Raw genomic sequence first — 23971 nt, 5'->3', positions numbered from 1 at the left:
GACATATATCATTGATCTTTAATCGTCGCTGGGTCAAAATCCTGGAACGTCCTACCTAACAGCACTGTGGGAGCACCTTCACCACACGGATTGCCGTGGTTCTTCTCAAAGACAATTAGGGATGGGCAATAAATGCTGGCCTTGCTATCCTAAGTATGAATTAAAAAGAAGTATGTATGCAGCCCGTAAATGTCAGCTATGTCGACAGACAAGAATTATCACCCAATGAAAGATAAGCAAAGGCACATTTGCACTGGCAAACTAATTACTCTGCTGTTTCTTTAATTTGGTAGACTATTAAAAAAAACAGCTCTTCGGTCTGGAACTATTCCCTGGGAAATGCAGTCGTGCCCAATACTTTGTGGAACAGCAGCTGGAGGGAGGTACGAAAACACCGTATGTGGGACTTTCTCAATCGAAGCCCTCAGGTGACTGTCGGCATATGTCAAGCCCAGGTGGTCCCGGCCTCTTCCTGCAGCTGAAAGAGGGGACGTGCTGAGCAGCTGTCCCTGATCCTTGGTGCAATTCCACGAGCGAGATTTTACATGGGCGAATGATGAGACAGATTATATGCACATTACAACGTAGGAAACTCTGCTGATTTTCAAAAAGGGATTTATTTTTTTAAAGTTATTTTTTAAAATTAAACTGGAACGATTGAGTTTCGCTTAGAAAGATGTCGCTGGTCAAGCTTGTGCCCTCTGGTATGAATTCCGTGACGCAGCCTGTAAGATGCTTTTACATTAGAGGAGTGGACTTGGTGGCAAACGCACGGTTCTCCTCCCAGAGAACTGGTGGACTTGCAAAAGTCTGGGGTGCGGTCAATCTGCCGACCGATTTAAGACTCCCGCTACAACTGGACGAACACATTATTGGGGGATGGGGGTGGTGGTTGATTTTCCGACTACGTGCTGCCGGTGATTAGCCTCACCTCCTGGTCCGGGATATCGAAAATTCAGGCAGGGTCTACACACAAATCTCCAACCATTAACAACGAGGCTCCGAATATCACACCTGGATCGCGGCCCAATTTCCGATACTTCAAAACGAGGCTCCCCGGTGGTGGCGTGAGATCGAACAGTCGCCCCTTGGGGTGGGCCCACACGTTTGCATGCTTTTAGCCCGCTCACATTCAGGTGTGTGCATTTTGCATCGGAGCCCAGCAGGCACAGGTGGACAGGCATCAGATGACCAGTATTAATATGGGGGGAGCAGCGCAGAAAAAACATTAAAGTGCCTCTCGGTGACCTCAAGTTAACCAAACAGAGAACATGTAAAGTTTCCACTACCCAATATCCACTTATAAGCCCTGAAATTACATAGAATTTACAGCACAGAAACAGGCCATTCGGCCCAACTGGTCCATGCCAGCGTTTATGCTCCACACAAGCCTCCTCCCACCCTACTTTATCTAACCCTAAGAGCATATCCTTCTATTCCTTTCTCCCTCATGTACTTATCCAGCTTCCCGTTAAAGGCATCTATGCTATGTGCCTCAACCACTCCATGTGGTAGCAAGTTCCACATTCTAAACACTCTCTGAGTAAAGAAGTTTCTCCTGAATTCTTTATTGGATTTATTCGTGACTATCTTAAAAACATAAGGACATAAGAAATAGGGGCAGGATTAGGCCATATGGCCCCTCGAGCCTGCTCCGCCATTCAATAAGATCATGGCTGATCTTGTACAACTCCACTTTCCCACCCGATCCCCATATCCCTTGATTCCCTTGGAGGCTAAAAATCTATTGATCTCAGTCTTGAATATACTCAATGACTGAGCATCCACAGCCATCTGGGGTAGAGAATTCCAAAGAATGACAACCCTCTGAGTGAAGAAATTTCTCTTCATCTCAGTCCTAAATGGCCGACACCTTATCCTAAGACTATGCTCCTAGTTTTAGACTCTCCAGCTAGGCGAAACAGCTTCACGGCATCTGTCAAGCCCTCTCAGAATCTTATATGTTTCAATGAGATCATCTCTCATTCTTCCGAACTCCAGAGATGATAGGCCCATTCGACGCAATCTCTCCTCATAGGACAACCCTCTCATACCAGGAATGATACTAGTTAACCTTTGTTGCACTGTCTCTAAGGCAAATACATCCTTCCTTGGGTAAGGAGACCAAAACTGTACACAGAGCTCCAGGTGTGGTCTCACCAGAGCCCTATACAATTGCAGCAAGACTTCCTTACTCTTGTACTCCAAACCCTTTGCAATAAAGGCCAATATACCATTTACCTTCCTAATTGCTTGCTGTACCTGCATGTTAACTTTCTGTGTTTCGTATACAAGGACACCCAAATCCCTCCGAACACCAACATTGAATAGTTTCTCACCATTTAAAAAATATTCTATTTTTCTATTCTTCCTACCAAAGGGAATAACCTGACATTTCCCCACATTATAATCCATCTGCCACCTTCTTGCCCACTCACTTAACCTGTCTATTATCCCTTTGCAGACTCTTTGTGGCCTGCTCGCAGGTTACTTTACCACCTAGCTTTTTATCATCTGCAAAATTGGATACATTACACTTGGATCGTGCAAAGGCTCCGCGGGCGAGTGTGGGTCGAGCATGCGTTGGATTCACCGGGCACTGTGTTTTGCAGCAGGCAACTAAAGGGTGCAAAAGGGAAGCCACGCTGACAGCCAGCGAAGGAGGACATGTGACAGTGAGGGTCAGTGTCAACATTCACCTTGCTTGGACAAGCACTGCTCCCAGCACTCATCTCATCCATTGATGATCGATCCACCGGCCTGCCCACTGAATTTGGAATCTTCAAGCGAGGATACCGGTCCCAACATGAAATGGGAAATTGTGGTACTTTGGAAGGGAAGCTGATATTTTAAGTGCATTTAGCTTCCTGCAATAGTTTTTTTTTAAACTGAGGCGGCGGCAGTGTTTCTGCACCTTCACGTTGTGCGTTAGAAAATCCTCTGCTTTTCTAACACGAAAATTGTGCAATCTGGGAAAGAAAGTGCTGGAAACACTCAGCAGGTCAGGCAGCATCTGTGGAGACAGAGAGATAGCGTTTCAGGTCGATGACCTTTCATTAGAACTGGGGTGGAACCTGATTCCGTGCTTTCTGGCCACGATGCAAAATCCATCTAACCTCCCTCTCACACCCACCCCGCCCCCCCCATTCGTGATGTCAGAGGCAGGACTGGCGGAAAGATGTCCCCCGCTAAACATCCTGCCAGTTCTGCCTATTCCCTGGTCAAGTACAGCACTCGTCAGTAAGTGAGGCCCGCAATGATACTTTCCAATGACAATCCATCTCAGACCCAGCGATCACCATTAGTTAAGCAGCAAACAGAATACTTTTAGGAATTTTTTAAGGCTTTTCTCTCTTCACCCACAACAGCCTAATTCCCCTGACAGAGATGCACCCCCCCCCAAATCGCAGAGCAAATGCCCAGGGAGCTCTGAAAATGGCACGGGCGCCCGCCCCTTTTGTGTTAATGACCCCATTCCTGGGTTCCGGTGCGGGTCAGTGCCGGGACCAACTGGCGGGAGTAAGTCCCGACCTGCCGCACTTCCAGCAGTCTATGAGGAATTTCAGGACTTGTTTGTTGCCCACACTTTCCCACCATATTGTCAATTGCTGCTACAAAGGAACTTGCAGCAATGTGTTAAGCACGGGAAGCCTTTGGGGGTTCCTATTGCACTCCACGATTTGGACGAGGATGGTGGGTTCACGAGGGGACGCTAAATGCAGGTGTAACATCAACTGAGACATTGGGGTAGAAATTGGTATACACTGCGCCTGTTTCTTTCGATGCTCAGAAGCTTCCCGCAACAGCACGACGCAAAAGTTGAAATTTGGAGCATTTTGATTGCTAAGTGCCATGTGTTGCCAGTCCTGTGAATACTTCATCATTTATAAAAGTTAATTTTCCAATAGCAGCACTGTAAAATCTCATTCATGCCAGTAAGCCATGAGAAAGATCAGTCTGCATTTGCATCAATAGTGTTGATTGGGACTCTGCAATATTCAAAGAATGTTTGGAGCTTATGCTGCTATATAAATGCAAGTTGTTGTTGGTGGAGATAGAGGGGTAGAAAGAGCTAAATAAAAGACAAAGTACTATAACAGAACTTTTAATGTCAGCATTGCAGAGGCGGTTTTTAATCTGGAGTTAATAAACTTTCATTTCAATGTACAGATGGCTTGCTTTGGACTATCTGGGATCTCAGCTGTTGTTCGCCCAGATGGAATTGGAGGTAGGATGGGCTTGATGTTGGATCCAAGTCGAGAAGAAGGAGGCTGCATGGTTTGGACTGAAAGGCACCTGGATGCAGACTGCAATTCTTTACAGGGATCTGGCTTTTCTTCCTGTAGAGTGCCGAGAGAATCCTGATCACCTGCATTGCATCAAAACAAACATTTGAACATAATTTAATAACCAACCATTTTTTTTTTTTAAAAAGCAAAAAAATGCTTTGGTGAACTTGTTCAAACTACTCACCACTCCCTCTTCCTCTCTCCCAACTGCACGCATATAGGTTTCTATTTAGAATCATAGAAAAATTACAGCACGGAAGAAGGCCATTTGGCCATCGAGTCCGTGCCGGGTCTACGCAAGAGTAATCCAGCTAGTCCCTCTCCCCCGCCCTATCCCCGTAGCCCTGCAAATTTTTTACTTTCAAGTACTAATCCAGTTCCCGTTTGAAAGCGATGTTTGAATCTGCCTCCACAACCCCCTCAGGCAGTGCATTCCAAGTCCTAACCAATTGCTGTGTAAAAAAGTTTTTCCTCATGTCACCTTTGGTTCTTTTGCCAATCACCTTAAATCTATGTCCTCTGGTTCTTGACCCTTCCGCCAATAGAAACAGTTTCTCTCTATCTACTCTGTCTAGACGTGACATGATATTGAATACCTCTATCAAAGGTGGTTGTTGGAGGCCAATCATCTCAGCCCCAGGACATTGCTGCAGGAGTTCCTCAGGGCAGTGTCGTAGGCCCAACCATCTTCAGCTGCTTCATCAATGACCTTCCCTCCATCATAAGGTCAGAAATGGGGATGTTCGCTGATGATTGCACAGCGTTCAGTTCCATTCGCAACCCCTCAGATAATGAAACAGTCCGTGCCCGCATGCAGCAAGACCTGGACAACATCCAGGCTTGGGCTGATAAGTGGCAAGTAACATTTGCACCAGACAAGTGCCAGGCAATGACCATCCCCAACAAGAGAGAGACTAACCACCTCCCCTTGACATTCAACGGCATTACCATCGCCAAATCCCCCACCATCAACATCCTGGGGATCACCATTGACCAGAAACTTAACTGGACCAGCCACATAAATAATGTGGCTACAAGAGCAGGTCAGAGGCTTGGTATTCTGCAGCAAGTGACTCACATCCTGATTCCCCAAAGCCTTTCCACCATCTACAAGGCACAAGTCAGGAGTGTGATGGAATACTCTCCACTTGCCTGGATGAGTGCAGCTCTAACAACACTCAAGAAGCTCGACACCATCCAGGACAAAGCAGCCCGCTTGATTGGCACCCCATTCACCACCCTAAACATTCACTCTCTTCACCACCGGCGCACTGTGTCTGCAGTGTATACCATCCACAGGATGCACTGCAGCAACTCGCCAAGGCTTCTTCGACAGCACCTCCCAAACCCGCAACATCTACCACCTAGAAGGACAAGAGCAGCAGGCACATGGGAACATCACCTGCACGTTCCCCTCCAAGTCACACACCATCCCGACTTGGAAACATATCGGCGTTCCTTCATTGTCGCTGGGTCAAAATCCTGGAACTCCCTTCCTAACAGTACTATGGGAGAACCTTCACCACGTGGACTGCAGCGGTTCAAGAAGGCGGCTCACCACCACCTTCTCAAGGGCAATTAGGGATGGGCAATAATTGCTGGCCTTGCCAGCGACGCCCACATCCCATGAACGAAAAAAACAAAAATACCTCTATCAAATCTCCTCTCAATCTTCTCCGTTCCAAGAAGAACAACCCGAGCCTCTTCAGTCTATCCACGTAACTAAAGTCCCTCATCCCTGGAATCATTCTAGTAAATCTCTTCTCCACTCTCTTTAAGGCCTTCATCTTTCCTAAAGTGCGGTGCCCAGAACTGGACACAATACTCCAGCTGTGGACCAACCAGTGTTTTATAAAGGTTCATCGTGACTTCCTTGCTTTTGTACTCCATGCCTCTATTTATAAAGCCCAGGATCCCGTATGCTTTTTTAACCGCTTTCTCAACCTGCCCTGCCACCTTCAACGATTTGTGTTCATATACCCCAGATCTCTCTGTTCCTGTAGCCCTTTTAGAATTGTGCCCTTTAGTTTATATTGCCTCTCCTCATTCTTCCTACCAAAATGTATCACCTCGCATTTTTCTGCGTTAAATTTCATCTGCCACGTGTCCACCCATGCCACCAGCCTGTCTATATCCTCTTAAAATCTATCACTATCCTCCTCACTGTTCACTACACTTCCAAGTTTTGTGTCATCTGCAAATTTGGAAATTGTGCCCTGTACACCCAAGTCCAAGTCATTAATATATATCCAGAAAAGGAGTACCAACCCCTGGGGAACACCACTGTACACCTCCCTCCAGTCCGAAAAACAACCGTTCACCACTACTCTCTGTTTCCTGTTACTTAGCCAATTCTGCATCCATGCTGCCACTGCCCCTTTTATTCCATGGGCTTCAATCTTGATGACAAGTCTATTATGTGGCACTTTGTCAAACGCCTTTTGAAAGTCCATATACACCACATCAACTGCATTGCCCTCGTCTACCCTCTCTGTTACTCCATTAAAAAACTCACTCAAGTTAGTTAAACATGATTTGCCTTTAACAAATCTGTGCTGGCTTTCCCTAATCAATCCACACTTGTCCAAGTGACTGCTAATTCTGTCCTGGATTATCGCTTCTAAAAGTTTCCCCACCACCGAGGTTAAACTGACTGTCTTGTAGTTGCCGGGTTTATCCTTACACCCTTTGTTGAACAAGGGTGCAACATTCGCAATTCTCCAGTCCTCTGGCACCAACCCCATATCTAACGATGTTTGGAAGATTATGGCCAGTACCTCCGCAATTTCCACCCTTACTTCTGGGTTTCCCACGCAAAAATCTACCCATCCCATCTCTTCTCGGCTCCAGGTAAAAATCATGTCCCCTATCCCAGGCTGAATCCCTTATATTCTTTTGATTTCAAAGAAAAACACCCATATGGCTTCCGCTGTTGGCTCCTTAGGCATGTGCGCCATGTGATGTGTTATTGAGCCATGCTACCCAGGAGGATCCCTGACTTGAAAAGGCACTTCTCAGCTGGGGCAGTGGTGATAATTGACATCTGTGTCCCTGGATTGGGGAGGGGGAAAAATTGACCACGGTTGCTGCTCCTGACCGCTATGCACCGTTTCCTACTGAGAGAACACATGTGTGGATGTTAAGTGAGGACAGAATTGAACTCAGCTGAGATGTCCCAAATGGATTAAATGCTCACAAATGAAAAAACAGCTGTACCCTCGCACGAGTCATCATTTCAGGGAAATAGAATGTTGTTTATGTGTACTCTGACACTGAAAATGATTCAGTTCTAGCCTTGGTGCAGCAGTGGATCAGACGCTGGAATTAGACCTCAGGGATTTGGGCACAGATTCAGCCCAGACTGATGGGATCAGAAGGTCAACATGGATGAGGAAACCCATTTGGCTTATTTTAGCTCATCTACACAGAACGGACCTATTGTCCCCCCCCCCCCCACCTCCCCCCAAATCATGGCATCCAATTGTTCTTTAAATGGATCCAAGGCTTTTATCTGCACTACTCTACCTGGAGGTCCATTCCATGTGTTGATCATCAATTGGGGCTGATTTTAACTTGGCCAAATTGGCGTTGACGAGGCAGTGACGTCCTCAATGGGGTCAGCAGGCTTACCATTCAAAGTCAAAGCTGCGGCTGCCGCCATTTATAAAGGGGCCTACCCGCTTGGCGGCCAAAGCGTCTGCCTTTTTCTGGCGGCACGTCCTTTTAATGAGCAAATCGGAATCCTTTGACGCACATAGGACCCTGACTACCATTTTAGAACAGAACTGAGCCAAGCAAGCGCTGCGCACACTGCGGCCGGTTTTACTGGTGGTACAGCGGGAGTGCTCCTCCTGGCCCCACAAAAATAATCTGGGCAGCTGCCATCCGGGGATCCCTCCCCCCTCCCCTTACCTTGCTGCTTCCGGGTCGTCCGATACTGATACCTAGATTTACAACAGTGACTGCACTTCGAAAGTACTTTAAAGACTGAAAAGCCCAAGTTTTTCCAGTCTTTCCTCAAAAGTCAGTCCTCTCACCGCTGAGAGTTACTTGTGGCTCTCCTCTGAACTGCCTCCGAGGCTTGAATGTCCCATTTGTGCCTCTTCTGCCTGCTGACCGTAAGGATCCTCCGTGAAATGAGTTTGGGCTGTAAAAGGGGACTCTTGAGGTTGCGGCTGATGCACATTGTTGGGACACAAAGTACAGCGAGCTCTACTCTGCATCTAACAAGGCTACACCTGACCTGGGAGTGCTTGATGCTGAAGTCAGTTGCTCGAATTGAGTGTACCATTCCCAGGCACCAATATTCCTCAGCCCGGTGAGCACAAAATTCACTAAAAAGCCACGTTAAAAAAAAAATCTAAGGGAATGAGCAATTATTTTGCAGCTGTTGAATTGGTTGACTTGCGGATTGTATTTTCTTTTCATTTCCAAGGAAAGTCCCTTACAGGATAAAAGTGACAAGAGTGACAGAATAATAGCAGGACAAAAAGGTTCCAGTTCTTAAAAAATATATTCCTCTGTCAATAGGATGGCTGTGCCCTGGAGCAGTTTACACAGATTCACACCTGGCACACATCCCCTCACACACAGCAAGTTCCTGATGTCACAGCCAAGCCATCAGGTAGAGCTTTCTCACGGGGAGGAAGGGAAATCTGAATGGAGTGTTATCTTGCGATAACCCTTGACCAGTTGTGTATAATGTAAGAAAATGGCAAGGGTTGGTGGGGGGAGGCGGGAGTGCTGAGTGCTGAGTGAGTGTGAGTACAGGATAGGACACACAGACTGCGGTTAGGGGGAAGAATGCACCAGCCTGGAAAGGTGGATGGAAAGCACCTCAGAATAAAGTTAGTATCACTTGTCTGAATCTATTCTAATAACAAAAGATCAGAGCCGGGCTTATGCCCTGTGAAGCTCCATGCGACAGGCATCTTAAGGCCCTTTCAATTTTGATCAGCAAATACGGGATTTTTATATACAATTGCAAAAAGTTTTCTGCGTAAATGATTCAGATATAAAAACCCAAATACCACTTGAACTAAATACTCCTGATAGACTGGGGTTTGAGTGCCTTATTCAAGTCAATATCATGGTAATGCCAAGGTCTGCAATGAAGGGGATCATTAAAGCTGAAAAGTGCAGCAGATAAGATGAGGTAACGAAGACATATTTATTAGGCAGTGCCCAGTTTGGGGTTAAAAATCTTGTAGATTTTAGGAGGAAGGGAAGAACGACAGGCAACGGGGATCAGGTGGGAAAGTGGAATTGAGGTTGAAGATCAGCCATGATCTATTGAAAAGTGGAGCAGGCTCGAGGAGCCGTATGGCCTACTCCTGCTCCTATTTCTTATGCTCTTATGTTCTAACGAGGGTGGTAAGGATTCTACCAATTTGACGTCCAGGGAAAGAATGAGTTAGAGTAGCAGACTGTGCAAGGAGTCTTTATTTTAATGGTGCAGACACTGCAAGAACGCTGGGAAGAGGAAGAGCACAACTGGAGATGAGATGGGACAAGCGGCAATGACCAAAGTAGTATAGATAAAATGGAGTTGTTATGGAGAGCGAGAGGCAGGAGGCTGGAGCTAAAGAGAAGGATTGCCTGTCAGACAACAAGCTAAATCTTGTACTCTTTCCAAGAGTACAAGAGAGAATGACAGAATAGCATCATATGGATGTGTTGAAGGGAGGAAAGTCAATTTTTAAGTGACTTTCTGACATGCCATCTGTCAGCCCAACACAAAGGTGATGGAGAAGTTCTTGGCTTCAACAACTCTGCCACACTAGAGGTGCTCTGAACATGAGATGAGGCAGATGGGATAAGTCGTCTTTTTTCCTACATTCTCTGGTATTTTTATTTTTAAAAAGGCTTTAGTTAAAAAAAAACTATTAAAAAAAAGTACACAAAAGAAAATTAGCTAATGCTTTGAAAATCCCAGACCACTTCTCTTCTTCACCCCCTCGATCCCTCCCACCCTGCCTTCTTTAGCTGCTACCCTCTACTGTAATGGGTAAACAAACCTTCCAGTGTTTTCCTCAATCCTGATATCCCCAGGACTTTCACAGATAGTAATGACTGAGAGCCAGTCTCCAGAGAGGAGTCACTATCTAGTTCCACAGGGTTACCCTGTTCCGAAAATACGTCAGCAGACGAAAGTGATGAGTCTTCAGAGGTGGCATGGGTTGCCTCAGAGCTGGTGGAGAAAGCAGTAACGTGGTTAGTGGCCAGGGACTACATGGAACGAATCAATCCTTCATCAGTATCTCTATTGTACAAGAGCAAAACACTAAAATATTAGTAGGAGCCAAACATTTATTTGGGTTTGGAATGGTCTCCTGCCTGCCAACTGGAAGGGTCCTAAGCATCCTAGGGTGGTGCATTCCCCAACAGAGCCATTGGGAGCTTCATATTTTACCCCACTGAAGAAATGTGCTTTAAAAAAAATACTATCAAAGGGAGGATTTCAAAAGATGTACCTTGAAGGACAAGTCAAATCCAAAGGGATTACTCAGCATTCCTGGTTCCACTGGATACACAAAACATCACAGTCTAACATAAATCACTGGAAAATACACAGCAGGCCCATCATCATCTGAATACAGGAAAAGCTTGGTTCAATGTTTGAGTTGAGACGCTGGAGGTAGTTTTCACCTTCACCTCTTGAACACTAAACTGGCAGAGCGGATCGCCCGTTACAGAAACCACTCAAATTTCATTTCCATTGATTTCGATTCGCCAGTTTACTGCCCAAGGTGAAAATTACCCCCAGTGTGTCGGAACCAGTACTGAGGAAGGCTTCCTACTCAAAACATTCACCCAGCTCTTTTGTTTTCAGATAGTAACAAGCCGTTTTCTTTCCAGCATTTTACACTGGAAGTAAACCTAAGCGTCTTAGATCCTGGTATAGTGCTGTGTGCACTTCCTGTTATACCACATCATATCCTATGTATAAGCAAGTGATTTATTCTAAACACAGGGGTGCAACTTCTATCCTGGTGTAACTTCTAATTTGTTCATGGCTTTTTATTGAAGCCAAAAAAACTTTTTTTTTTTAAAAAAGGGACAGAAATTTAAACTGCGATGTGATTTCTAACTGGGATTTTTAAATGTACTGATTTGTTGGGGTACATTACAAACGTAGCATCAGTGCAAAGTGGTGTAAATGCAGCCTGAATCCAGTGTCAGGGCCCAATCTAACACCAGAATAAAGTGGAGTGAGACTCTATGCAGAAGGCAGTTTTGGGTCTTAATACCCAATTTCTACTACGCAACTTTGGCATTGGTGTGAAACTGAAACACCCTCATACTGATGCTAAACACGTAGTGTAAATGCACCTTTACATGCAGCTATTGAAATAAAGTTATTTATTTTAAATATAGAGCAGAAAAATACACAGTGTAGGAGCACATCACAAGGACCGCTATTCTAACAAAGGCTGAAAATCCAGAGTCAGTCAAAGTGGCAGTAATGATTTAGCCACGGATCTTGTTTAGTTTCCATGTTTAGGGATGAATGTGGGTCATTCTGATTTCTTGTCAGGTCAAGCAGCATTTCCTAGCTTTTCGGTTGAAGTGCCTTATTAAATCTTCACATATTTATTGAAATTTTTCACAGCAAGATAAGTACAATTGAAACAGGAGGTGCAGCTTATGCAACGTACATAACATTACCTAAATAACATACAGAGATAGCTGTGAAGGACAAGTCAAGAGTGGGACCTATTTTTCAATGATACAACCTCTGCACACCTGAGCTGTCATAATGGTTTACACATTACTGACCTCCCTATCCTCACTCCCATTATATCACCACACTCTCCAGAGTATATATGGTGTATAAATTTATCCTGAAAATGGAGTTTGTATTTGAACTTGTTTTAAGGATCTTTGTAATCCAAGATTGAATGAGAATGGACTAATTTTATTAATGTTTAAAACAGATTTACATACAGCTTAGTCTAACTGGTTGCCTAATTGTCACATTGTCAGTTACTGATTAACAGGGTAACATCTCTAAATTACACAGTCAAGCCGATATAGGGTGTTGTTATAGGATAATATACTATAAAACAAAGCATACTATTTTGTCCTCGTGCAAGATCTTGGTTAGGCCCCAGTTACAATACCGTGTCCAGCTTTGGTCTCTTCACATGAAGGGGGATAATGAGGCTTTGGAGAGGAGGACCACAAGATTAATTCCCAGTCTAAAGCATCTTAATTACCAAGACAGGTTCAAAGAGCAGGGTCTCTACACTTTAGAAAAGCATAGACTTAGGAGTGATTTGATCGAGGTTTATAAGATGATGGATGAAGGGACTAGATTGTGTTTGTGTAGATAGTTTGTTTCAACTAAATAGGTTAGAGAGTACCAGTTGTCACAATCTCAAGTTACACAAAGGCAGAACTAGGTTGGATGTTAGGAGGTGGTTCTTTTCCCCAGAGAATCGTGGACCTGTGGAACAGGCCGCCGGCACGTGCGGTAAACGCTGATTCGCTGGATTCCTTCAAGCGAGAGCTGGACCTGTTTCTGGCTGGGGCGGAGATCACCTTGTACAAGGGGTAGGTGTCCTGATAATGTTATAATCAGGGCCAGAGTGGTCTCCTGGACTCGTTTTGATCGCCTAAGGGGCTCGACAAGGAATTTAACTGGTCCAATTGCTTATAAGCCAAACCAATGGAGCTATGCAAGGACGTGTGTGCGGAAGGTGGTAAAGACGTCCGATTGAACAGAACATCAACAGCAGGGCAAAAGATCAGATATTCATATTCATGAGTCATTGAATATATTCAAGGCTGAGATAGATAGATTTTTGGACTCTAGGGGAATCACAGGATATGGGGGTTGGGCGGGAAAGTGGAGTTGAGGACGAAGATCAGCCATGATCTGATTGAGTGGCGGAGCAGGCTCAAGGGGTCTTATGGTCTACTCCTGCTCCTATTTTTAATCTTATGTTCTCATATGGAAAAGAGAAAGCACAGCAAAAGAACAGAAAAAGCAGGAAAAGAAAAGAATCGTAGCATATTTTAAAATGATGGTTAAGTGAAGCAAGAGTGTCATAAGAACATAAGAAATCGGAGTAGGCCATACGGCCCCTCGAGCCTGCTCTGCCATTTAATAAGATCATGGCTGATCTTTGACCTCAACTCTACTTTCTTGCCCAATCCCCATATCCCTTGAATTTCCTGGGAAGGGGTATACCCTCCCAAAATCCCCCCCAGAAAATGAATTTCACATCCCATTGGGCCGATAAGTGGCAAGTAATATTCGCGTCAGACAAGTGCCAGGCAGTGATCATCCACACGGACTGCAGCGGTTCAAGAAGTCGGCTCACCACCATCTTCTCAAGGGCAATTAGGGATGGGCATGAAATTCTGGTCTCGCCAGCGACGCCCACATCCCATGAACGAATAAAAAAAAAATCTCCAACAAGAGAGAATCTAACCACCTCTCCTTGACATTCAAAAGCATTACCATCACCGAATCCCCCACCATCAACATCCTGGGGGTCACCACTGACCAGAAACTTAACTGGACCAGCCACATAGATACTGTGGCTACAAGAGCAGGTCAGAAGCTGGGTATTCTGTGAAGAGTGACTCACCCCCTGACTCCCCAAAGCCGTTCCACCATCTACAAGGCACAAGTAAGGAGTGTGATGGAATACTCTCCACTTGACTGGATGTGTGCAGCTCCAACAACACCATCCAGGACAAAGCAGCCCGCTTTATTGGCACCCCTCCACCACCCTAAACATTCACTCCCTTCACCATCGGCGCACCGTGGCTGCAGTGTGTACCATCTACAGGATGCACTGCAGCAACTCACCAAGGCTTCTTCGGCAGCACCTCCTAAACCCGCGACCTCTACCACCTAGAAGGACAAGGGCAGCAGGCACATGGGGACAACACCACCTGCACGTTCCCCTCCAAGTCACACACCATCCCGACTTGGAAATATATCGCCATTCCTTCGTCGTCGCTGGGTCAAAATCCTGGAACTCCCTACCGAACAGCACTGTGGGAGAACCTCCACCAGACAGACTGCAGCGGTTCAAGAAGGCGGCTCACCACCACCTTCTCAAGGGCAATTAGGGATGGGCAACAAATGCTGGTCTTGCCAGCGACACCCACTTCCATGAACGAATTTTAAAAAAAAATCAGAACTCATTTCTACAAATAAAAAATTATAAATACACTGCTGCAAAAAAATTACACTTTTGTGTACTTGAGTTTACATTTTTCCTGTAATACAACTGATGGAATATTAGGTGTAGCAGCAGGTTAAGTCATGGCAAGTTCATATCCCACTGGACTCCCACTGTAACTACTCCTTTTCACATGCCATGTGTGAGGCAGTTAGGTTTCAGTTTTCGCGTAAAAACAAACTAAATTGCTGCTAGTTGGATTGTTTTTCATTCATGGGGGGGGACGCCTTGCAAAATTTCAGAGCCAAAGAATGTGAAAGACTGCAGTCAGTACCAGGTGTGGTGCTGAACCATGAATGGGCACTTGTGGTAGGTATCCAGCACCAATGGAACTGTCCGTTAGGATAAAGGAGAGATGGGGAGAAAACACATCCGCAACATGAGGACAAATTGAGAGATGGCGATGCTGAAAGGATGCCCACAGAATGGGAAGTGTATTCAGAACATGCTGTGGCATTTGAAGCTACAAAATCCAATCCTTTTCAAAGGAGATGCCAATGGAGAAAGTATTCATCTGTTATCAGAAGTTAGGAGGTGTTAAATATTTTCTCAGTATCCTTTGCACTCCCACAAACCCACACAACGGTTGGAACTAAAGTACAGAAGAGCAAAAATCTTTGCAGTGGATGAAAGTATCTGCGGCTGTTTGGAATCGTGCCAACAAAAAGCTATAAATCTCCCAGCCCTGGCTTGTGAGGTGTTTGAGAATATTTGGAGTAGCTGCTTTCAAGAACAGCTCGTTATGGTGTCAGTTATCATCCTCCCTAAACTTGAATTACCCCCTGAAGGCAGAACCTCTCCCCAACATGTGTGACAGACTGCAGAAGCAGTGCTCGTGGGATGCTAGATGTCAAAAGGGGTGAGTAAAATGAAAGGAGTGTTCTTTTCACTTCACCGTGGCTTCCCCACCCCCCCCCCCCCCCACCCCTGCCAATATCTTCTGGTAATATCTATGAATGATTATCGATGCTGCATTTCTACACTTTGCTGTACATGTTTCCAGATGGAGGTAACAGCGTGTTGTAAGATGACTTTGTTCCCTGCCTATGGGGCCAAAGATAGAAAACACAAATGGGCTCTACTGGCAATGATTGCCTCAAGGCCTGGGTGAACTCCAACCTGCTCATATTGGGCCCCGAAATTAGGGAAGGTCTGTGGTTAGAATGATAAAGTCTCACACACATTTCACAGAAACTGTGCATGGCACTGTTCACAATGAGTCGGAGGATACACTGTTTTAGAACAATAAGGGTGTTATACAACGTAATGAGCAATGTATTGCTATAGTCCACTCAACTGCAAGGCTCCAGGACTTAAAAGCAGCAAGTCCTCTGTAAATGGTCAGTCTTACTATTAATATTAAAGAACTTTACATTTCCTTTCGAAGAAATTTGTATATGACTGAATTACAATTAACCAAATTATTAAATTTTAATCACAATTAATAAGTTTGCGCATGAGTTAATTGGACGGAAGAAATCTGAATTAAGGTGGGATAAATTTCAAAATGACCAATCAGCTGTAAATGTGACAAAGAAATTTGTTTAGGTTGTGATGCCAGAATGTGACATTAGAGCGTGTCGCTCCCTCTTGGTGGCAGGAATCCCCCTGGGAGCCTGCCCTGCATGACCCAGGAAAATGGCTCAGGGTCACAACAGGGTTGGAGGGGCAGGCAGAAGTACGGTCCTGTCCAGCTGCTACCCCACAGGAAAGGGGAGAATCCAGCCCATCATTTTTATAATATACAGGTATATTGATTTTAAATTGAACCATAGAAGTAAGAAGGAGGCTAGTTGGCTCATTGTACCTTTGCCATCTCTTTGCTAGAGCAATCCAAAACAAATCCCACTGCCCTGCACTCACTCCTTAGCTTTGTGTCTTCCTCTTTTTCATTTATTTATCCACTTTTCCCTTTAAAGATACATTGATCTCAGTCTCATCCACTCCCTGTGGCAAAATACTCTGCTTCAACAACTCTCTGTGAAAAGGAAATATTCCGTATCTTTCTCTCTCTTATTGACAGTTTTAAACTGATAACCTCTCGGTACTAACTCGCCAACTAGAGGAAATAGTCTTTCCTTATCCACTCTTTCATAACTCTTCATAATTTTAAAATCCTCGATTAAATCTCCTCTTAGATTTTTCTGCACCAGTGGAAATAGTCCCAGCGACTCAAGTCTCTCCTCAAACTATAGGTTCCCGTCCCTGGCATCATCCTGGTGAATCTATACTGCATGCTCTCTATGGCTTTAATGCCCTTTCTTTAATAGAGTGCCCAAAACTGCACACAGTACTCTATCTGTGGCCTAACCATTGTTTTTGTACAAATTTACCATTATTTCTTTACTCCGTTCCGCAATTAATAATCACAACCTCTCTCCTCTCATCAAACTCTCATTACCATATCCAGGAGAAAACAAGTCTGCTAATTGGAGACAGTTTGTCAGTATATTGGAGTGCTGGGCAAGTCTAGGGGCAGGAGTCCGGAGTTTGAATTTCCAAGTGTTCACTCAAGCTTTCATCTATCCAAGGTGGAGAAAATGTATCCCACCTCATAGGGTGCAGGGGGAGAGCAGGAAGGAGCAGGGACTGTGTGCTGCCCAAGTACTATCTTTGAAGTGTTGTCAATAAAAACTGAGATCAACCCCATCTCATGCTACCACCTGTTGGTAGCAAGATAAATGTCTCTATCTGGCATTGGTAACACTCCTTAAAGGCGCATGAGGGAAGCCCGCTGACTGTCTCTCCTCCTTGTCTGTTCTGCAGTGACACAGATAAGATCAGGAGCTGACTCTGAGTGTGTTCCTACATCTTATCAAATTGTGCTTTTCTTTCTTGTTTTAACGAGAGACGAGGGATAAATTCTATGAGCTCATAGAAAAGGATTTATACAGACTTTGTACTGGAGGTTTTTTTTTAAAAAAACATGCTTCTCAGTCTTTTATTTTATCTAATTAAATCCAACAAGCAAGTCTAGGTTTTTCATTTCAGGCTGCTGTGCTGCTTACCATCCAGGCTATGCTCTTCCTGTAGAAAATTGGCCAGCCTCAACAAAATAGTGTGTGTGGTGTGTGTGTGTGCGCGCGCGGACACATGCCCGAAGATTCCTTGCCACTTACATGAAATGAATCTGGGGCAATTCAAATTCAGTTTCTATTGAGAATGGGCCTATGGAGCCAAACTGCCCCCATTGGCAAACTCTCGAGAGGCCACAGAATGGCTGGTGTGGGTAGTGGAACAAAATGTCACACTGGTGCAGTAGGGGATGCTCTTCTGAGGTTGGGGCATGGTTGAAGGCTTTTCTCTGCATTTAAATGCGCAATGCCTGACCTAGGAGCACGTTGTGTGCCCAAAATGTAGTGTTCCATGCCCCAACACTAACATCCCTTACCTTGAAGAGCACAAAATCGGCATAGAAAAGCAATTTTAAAAATGTACCCTTCCTCTCCACAAAGAACTCAAGACTATCTCAGGGGTAGACGTACCTGGACGCAACAATGACTGGTGAGAAACTGAGGGAGCTCCGGTTTTTGCTGATGTTACTCACAATAGGAATGTTAGACGTGTAGGATGTGCTTTTTGTTGCATCCGGACTGATGACTCTCCTGGCGGGGATGTTTCGAACCCTGCAGAAAGAGCATTTATTAATACTAAATTAATGTCCTCCCTGCTGAAAATGGTTCAAAATATTCATCACTCAAATTCGTTCCCTTTCCTCCTCTCCCAGCAAGACAGACACCTTGCGGCGCAGTCTTCTTTAAGTCACTTTTATATTAATAATCCACATAATAGTCTAGGCTGACACTTCAGTGCAGTACTGAGGGGGAGCTGCACTGTTGGAGTTGACGTCCTTTAACTTCCGCCTGTTCGAGCTTTGCTCTGCATTTAAAATGTGCAACACCTGACGTAAGAGGGGGGACGTAAAAGATCCCATGGCACCATTCGAACAAGATTCGGGGGGGGGGGGGGGTTCCTGGTGCCCTGGCCAAACCCTCAACCAATACCACCAAAAACAAATTAACTGGTCCTTTATCTGATTGCCGTTTGTGGGATCTTGCTGTGCACAAATCGGCTGCCACATCTGCGTGCAGAACAACAACACTTCAAAAGTAATTTGTTGGCTGTAAAGCGCATTGGGACATCCCGAGGACGTGAAAGGCACTATATAAATGCAAGTCTTTTCCTTTCATATTACACTGGCGCTGTGCTACTGCACCCGCCCCCTCCTCCCCACAACTCTCAGCAAGCAGGTCTTGTGCAACTGGCGGCAACACCAAAGTAAACTTGGCAGATTCGCTAAGGCTGGCAACTGGGAAGATCCAGTAAGATAATTATGTCGCCAAGTTTGTGGATTAAAACTGAATTGAGAAACCTAGGTAAAGTAGGAAGAGTCATAGTTCAGGATACCACTAAGGTTAAAGAGTCAAATCAAGAAGTAAATGATTAGGCGACGCCAGGCTTAGACTTTAACGGTCTTGAAAATTGTTGAAGGAAATAGGTGTGTAAGGAATTCCGCAGTTTTGAGGTGCTGGGAAAGTATTAGTTAGCAGATGGTATAGTGAGTTTTGATTTCAACATATTGAAGAGGCAGGGAAGAACAAGAGACTGTAGGACAGTGCATTTGGAATAAACAAGGAAAGCTGCGAGAAGCAAGGACCATAGGAGTATTAATAAAAGAGAGATATGAAAGAGAGAGAGGGGGGTGGGGTTGGAGGGTTGAGATAAACCATGATTTAATTAAACGGCAGAAGAGGCCTGAGGGGCTGAATGGCCTGCTCCTGTTTCTGGGAGCATCTATCAGATGACAGCTTTTTCTTGTATCCTGTCTAGAAGTATGACAGATGCCTAGATATGGAGGCAGTATCCAAGTCTTGGGGCTAGTTCAGCTTTATTAAGAGGCAAGAGACATTGAGCAATAAAGAACTGTTCAACATAAAACAAAAACCGTGCTTCTTAGAGACAGGTTCTGTGCTGTGGATTCCCATGCTGAGTAGGCAGGGCCTACTCCACTGTCACTCTCAAACCAACTGGGAAAGAAAGGTCTGGATTTATACAGTGCTTTATCACAAAGTGTTTCATTTTCAATTAGTTACTTTTTGAAGTCTAATCACTGTAGTTATGTAGCTGAACAAGGCAAACTCCTATAAATAGAAAATAACATGAACAACCAGTTAAACTGTTTTTCATTGAGGGAGAAATGTTGGCCAAGACATCAGAAGAACTCTGGTGTCCTGGGATCCTTTACATCCACCTGAATAGGACCTTGGTTAAACATTTCATCGGAAAGATGGTACCTTGGACAATACAGCACTCCTTCAGCATGGCACTGAAGTGTCAGGGTAGAATATGTGTTCAAATCTTGGAGCGGGACATGAAACCAGAAACTTCTAACTCAGGCGGAAGCACTAAATCTGTTTTCAGCTGGTGTTAGCTGAGGGAGAGACATTGGCTAAGAAAACTGCCATGAGATCTTTAATGTCCATTGAAAACGATAACTGGGATTTCGGTCTAGTGTCTCATCTGTGGGAGGGTACCTGCGGGTAAGGCAGTGCCCCCTCAGAACAGCACGCATTACGTGCAACGTTACAGCCTGCGATTCATTTGTCTAGGCTGACACTCTAATGCAGTATTGAGGGACTGTTGCGTTGTCAGAAATATCATGCCTCAGATGAGACCAAAGCCCCATCTGCCTGGTTCAGGTGTATGTTAAGGATCTTACTGTGAGGAAACTGATGGATGGATTGGAAGGGTCTGCTGGATGGACCAATAGTTTTCTCCTGACCAGAACATTACTATGTTACCAAGTTAAAGTGGCTGTCACATTTGCCTACTTAGCAGTCACTGCATTTCAAAATTAATTCATAGAATTAATTGAATATGAAGCCTTTCTGTGAGATGTGCGAAGGTAAGTCTTTCTTTCTCTGTCAGTATTCTCTCTCCTCCTCTGTAGGAATTTGAATAGCCTTCCCTCACCTTCTGTCCCTCATTTTCCCAATTGGTCCAAGACTGGGAACTAACAGTGCTGGGAACTATAGTCTCAAACCTGTATCCTATCACTCCAAACCACAATATATAACTCAACAGCACCAGCAGGACTCCACACTCAACTATATTTTTCTTGTACTGCAAAAATTGATCTAATAATTAAAAGGGAAACGTTACAATGTTACCATCAGTAATATATTAAAACTGCATTTCATTTATGATTGACCTCAACATTGGTGCTTCAGTGCACAATGCCACACCTAATAAGCACTTCAGTAAACTGCGGTCCTCTGAAGTTCTTAAAACTTGACATGGGACCTACAATTGCATTCAGAACCCCTGGGCTATGGAGAATAATGATATGCCAGGGCTCCTGCTGCTGATCACTATCCAGTCACTTCTCCTGGAACAGTACCTACGTTTGGATCAGGCGCAACTTCTCATGCTCACACTTAAAGGGGGCAATTTCAACCTAACTCGCCCGGCGAGTAATCGACGGGATTGGGTGCAAGGTTGGTTTTACACTCTGCCCAAAGTCAATGGAGAGTAATATCGGGCGAGGTGTAAGTGCAGCGTTTCAACTGATTCCATCAGTTTCCCACCAGGCTTAAAGCATGAAGGAAGGTTGAGGTGCCGGAGTGCTGCTGATGTCTATGGAACCACATGACACTGTGCTTTCAGGAGAGGAGGAATTCTGAAGGGAGAAAAAAACAAGGTGAACAGGCAAGTTGACAGGTTTTTTTTTTGCAGTCACGAAGCAGGAGCACTCATGAATGGCACTGATCCTCCAGCCGTCAGCTAACACAAGACTGTCTGTCCCTCAGTGATTTAGAGTTTACATAAGGACTGCAGCACCACATAGAACAGCCAGAGATCTGAGTGGAAAAAGTATATATTCTTAGTGAGCAACAGAAACCTTTGCCACCCGTTCTTTCGTTCTGTCAGCAGTGCAGAGTAACATGCAGTGATATTGCTGCAGGCAGCAGTGTGAGGTTTCTTTCAAGAGCAGGATTTTACAATACTAGCCAACTAAAACTGTCTGTTTATGGAAGGCTCCCTCCATCCCATGAATTAATCTGTGTACAGTACTTTCATTTACACTCACAGCATTAACTGTTTACAGTGTGAATTTACAAATTTCTAAATCAGTGCCTGCTTTGGTTGTTTGCTGGCAGCATCTCAGACTTAAACCAAGCCACATCTGAAGTTACCCACTAGCTCACCAATCTTGACATTACACATACATATTATATATATATATATATATATATATATATATATCTATATATTTTCTGCCGTATGCTGGGTGTTGCTAAATTATGAATGTGTTTATAATGAAAACGTTAATGGTTTTCCTTCTTTGTTGTACTGTCAGTCATCTTTTATTCTCTCCTTTCAACAACAACAACAACAACATGCATTTATGTAGCACCTTCAATGGAGAAAAACATTGCAGGGTGTTTCTCACAGAGGAGAAAATGGGCAGATGATTAGCTTTTGCTGAAGGATTTTGCTGAAAGATATTAGCCGAGGCATAGATTATAAGAGCAGGGAGGTTATGCTAGAACTGTATAAAACATTGGTTAGGCCACAGCTTGAGTACTGCGTACAGTTCTGGTCACCAAATTACAGGAAAGATGTGATTGCAGTAGAGAGGGTGCAGAGGAGATTTACGAGGATGTTGCCAGAGCTGGAGAATTTTAGCTATGAGAAAAAATTGGATAGGCTGGGGTTGTTTTCTTTGGAACAAAGGAGGCTGAGGGGAGATTTGATTGAGGAATATAAAATTATGACTAGACTAGATTGAGTGGATAGGGAGGACCTATTTTCATTTAAAAAGTACTTGGATGTGCACTTGAAGTGCCATAATCTACAGGGCTACGGACGAAGTGCTCGAAAGTGGGATTAAGCTGGATAGCTTTTTATCGGCCGGCACGGACACAATGGGCCGAATGGCCTCCTTCTGTGCCATATCTTTCTATGATTCTACATCAAACTCACGGGTAATAATCTTCTACTGTGCCTGCAACCCGAAAGTTCAGCACTTTGAGAGCAGGCAGAGGTGGTATTGGCGACAGCAGGATTCTTCAGGGACATATTGGGGCAATGCGTGTATTAAAATAAAGTGGAGTCAAATTAGAAGGACAGTGCTAATCTGAGTGTCAGCCGTGTCTCACAGGTAGTACTCTCACCTGAGTCAGAAGATTGTGGGTTCAAGTCGCACTCCAGATACTTGAGCACAAAATCTAGGCTGACACTCCAGTGCAGTACTGGTGGAGTGCTGCACTATGGGAGGGGCCATCCTTCGGATGAGACGTTAAACTGAGGCCCTCTCGGTCTGCCCTCTCAAGTGGATGTAAATGATCCAATTGCACTGTTTCAAAGAAGAGCGGGGGAGTTCTCCCCGGTGTCCTGGTCAATATTTATCCCTCAACCAACATCACTGAAACAGATTTTCAGGTCATTATCACATTGCTGTTTGGAGGGACCTTGCTGTGCACAAATTGTCTGTCGTGTTTCCTACATTACAACAGTGACCACACTTCATAAAGTACTTCATTGGTTGTAAAGCGCTTTGGGAGGTCCTGAGGTCGTGAAAGGCACTACATAAAAGCATGTTCTTTCTTTTTTTTTAATGATGATGATGCCTCTGCCCACTCTCAATTTGGTGAACTTCTTTGACTTGTACACTGAGTGAAAATAAAACTTTTATTAGTTTATGCTATAAACAGTTAAAAGTATCAGTGAATATATAACTGCAAATATTAAAGAATACTATGCCATCAGTTACCCACCAGGCTGAATCTGAATGATATCAAGGGTCCTGTATACAACAGCACCACCTGTCTGCTCCCAATAGTAGTGCAGCCCCATACCTCCTGAATTTCCACCTCACAGAACAGGCCCAGTCTGAAAGTACTTTGGTAGGGTCAGGTCACTGTACTTACTTTTGCACCACTCTGTTTGAACCTGTCCTTCTGGTGAACAGGGCAGACAAAGGTTCACAGAAAAGGAGAATGTTTTTAGAAGGGTACTTCAAATGCAAAACTCTACATTTTCTGAAAGACAGAGACAGTGGCTGTTTCAATATTACATCTTTAGGCAGATGCTATTGCTGCATGGTCTGTAGTGTCAGTACATATTACATTACATAGAATTACACAGAATTTACAGCACAGAATCAGGCATTTCGGCCCAACTGGTCCATGCCGGTATTTATGCTCCACACGAGCCTCCTCCCACCCTACTTCATCTAACCCTACAAAGTGACAAAAAAGGTTGCCATATCTGCTGAAAGTATGTTTGCGCGGGGTTGCAGGTGAGATCAGGATTGGGCTCATCTACAAAGCACCTCACGTTGGAAAGCCCATTACCACTCACTGTACAAGCTCACACATGAGTAGGTGCTTGGGGGCCTTACCAGTGGGTTGCCTGTGTCTGTTAAACGATGCACTGAAAACAGCCATCATCTTCAGCAGAGAAAGGAGGAAAATT

At 44.6% G+C, this 23971-nt stretch overlaps 1 protein-coding gene across 2 annotated transcripts in view; it reads right to left on the bottom strand.

The window, feature by feature from the left end:
• Window positions 1-4103: 4103 nt before the first annotated feature.
• lrguk (leucine-rich repeats and guanylate kinase domain containing) overlaps window positions 4104-23971 on the bottom strand; it is a 109132-nt gene continuing 89264 nt past the window's right edge. Inside the window, exons 18-21 of one of the 2 annotated variants that reach the window (XM_068005176.1) lie at window positions 23425-23535; window positions 17977-18117; window positions 10307-10479; window positions 4104-4369 (exon numbers count right to left, since the gene is read on the bottom strand). In XM_068005176.1, the coding sequence (XP_067861277.1) occupies window positions 4155-4369; window positions 10307-10479; window positions 17977-18117; window positions 23425-23535 (640 nt within the window). In that variant the 3' untranslated portion in view covers window positions 4104-4154. The remainder of the gene's footprint in view (window positions 4370-10306; window positions 10480-17976; window positions 18118-23424; window positions 23536-23971) is intronic. The other variant, XM_068005177.1, reaches the window with a different exon arrangement.

Source organism: Heptranchias perlo, chromosome 24 (assembly GCF_035084215.1).
Source record: "Heptranchias perlo isolate sHepPer1 chromosome 24, sHepPer1.hap1, whole genome shotgun sequence".
In the NCBI taxonomy this organism is placed as follows: domain Eukaryota; kingdom Metazoa; phylum Chordata; class Chondrichthyes; order Hexanchiformes; family Hexanchidae; genus Heptranchias; species Heptranchias perlo.
Note: the sequence above shows the minus strand (reverse complement) of the source record. Positions and strands in the feature narration are given on the sequence as shown.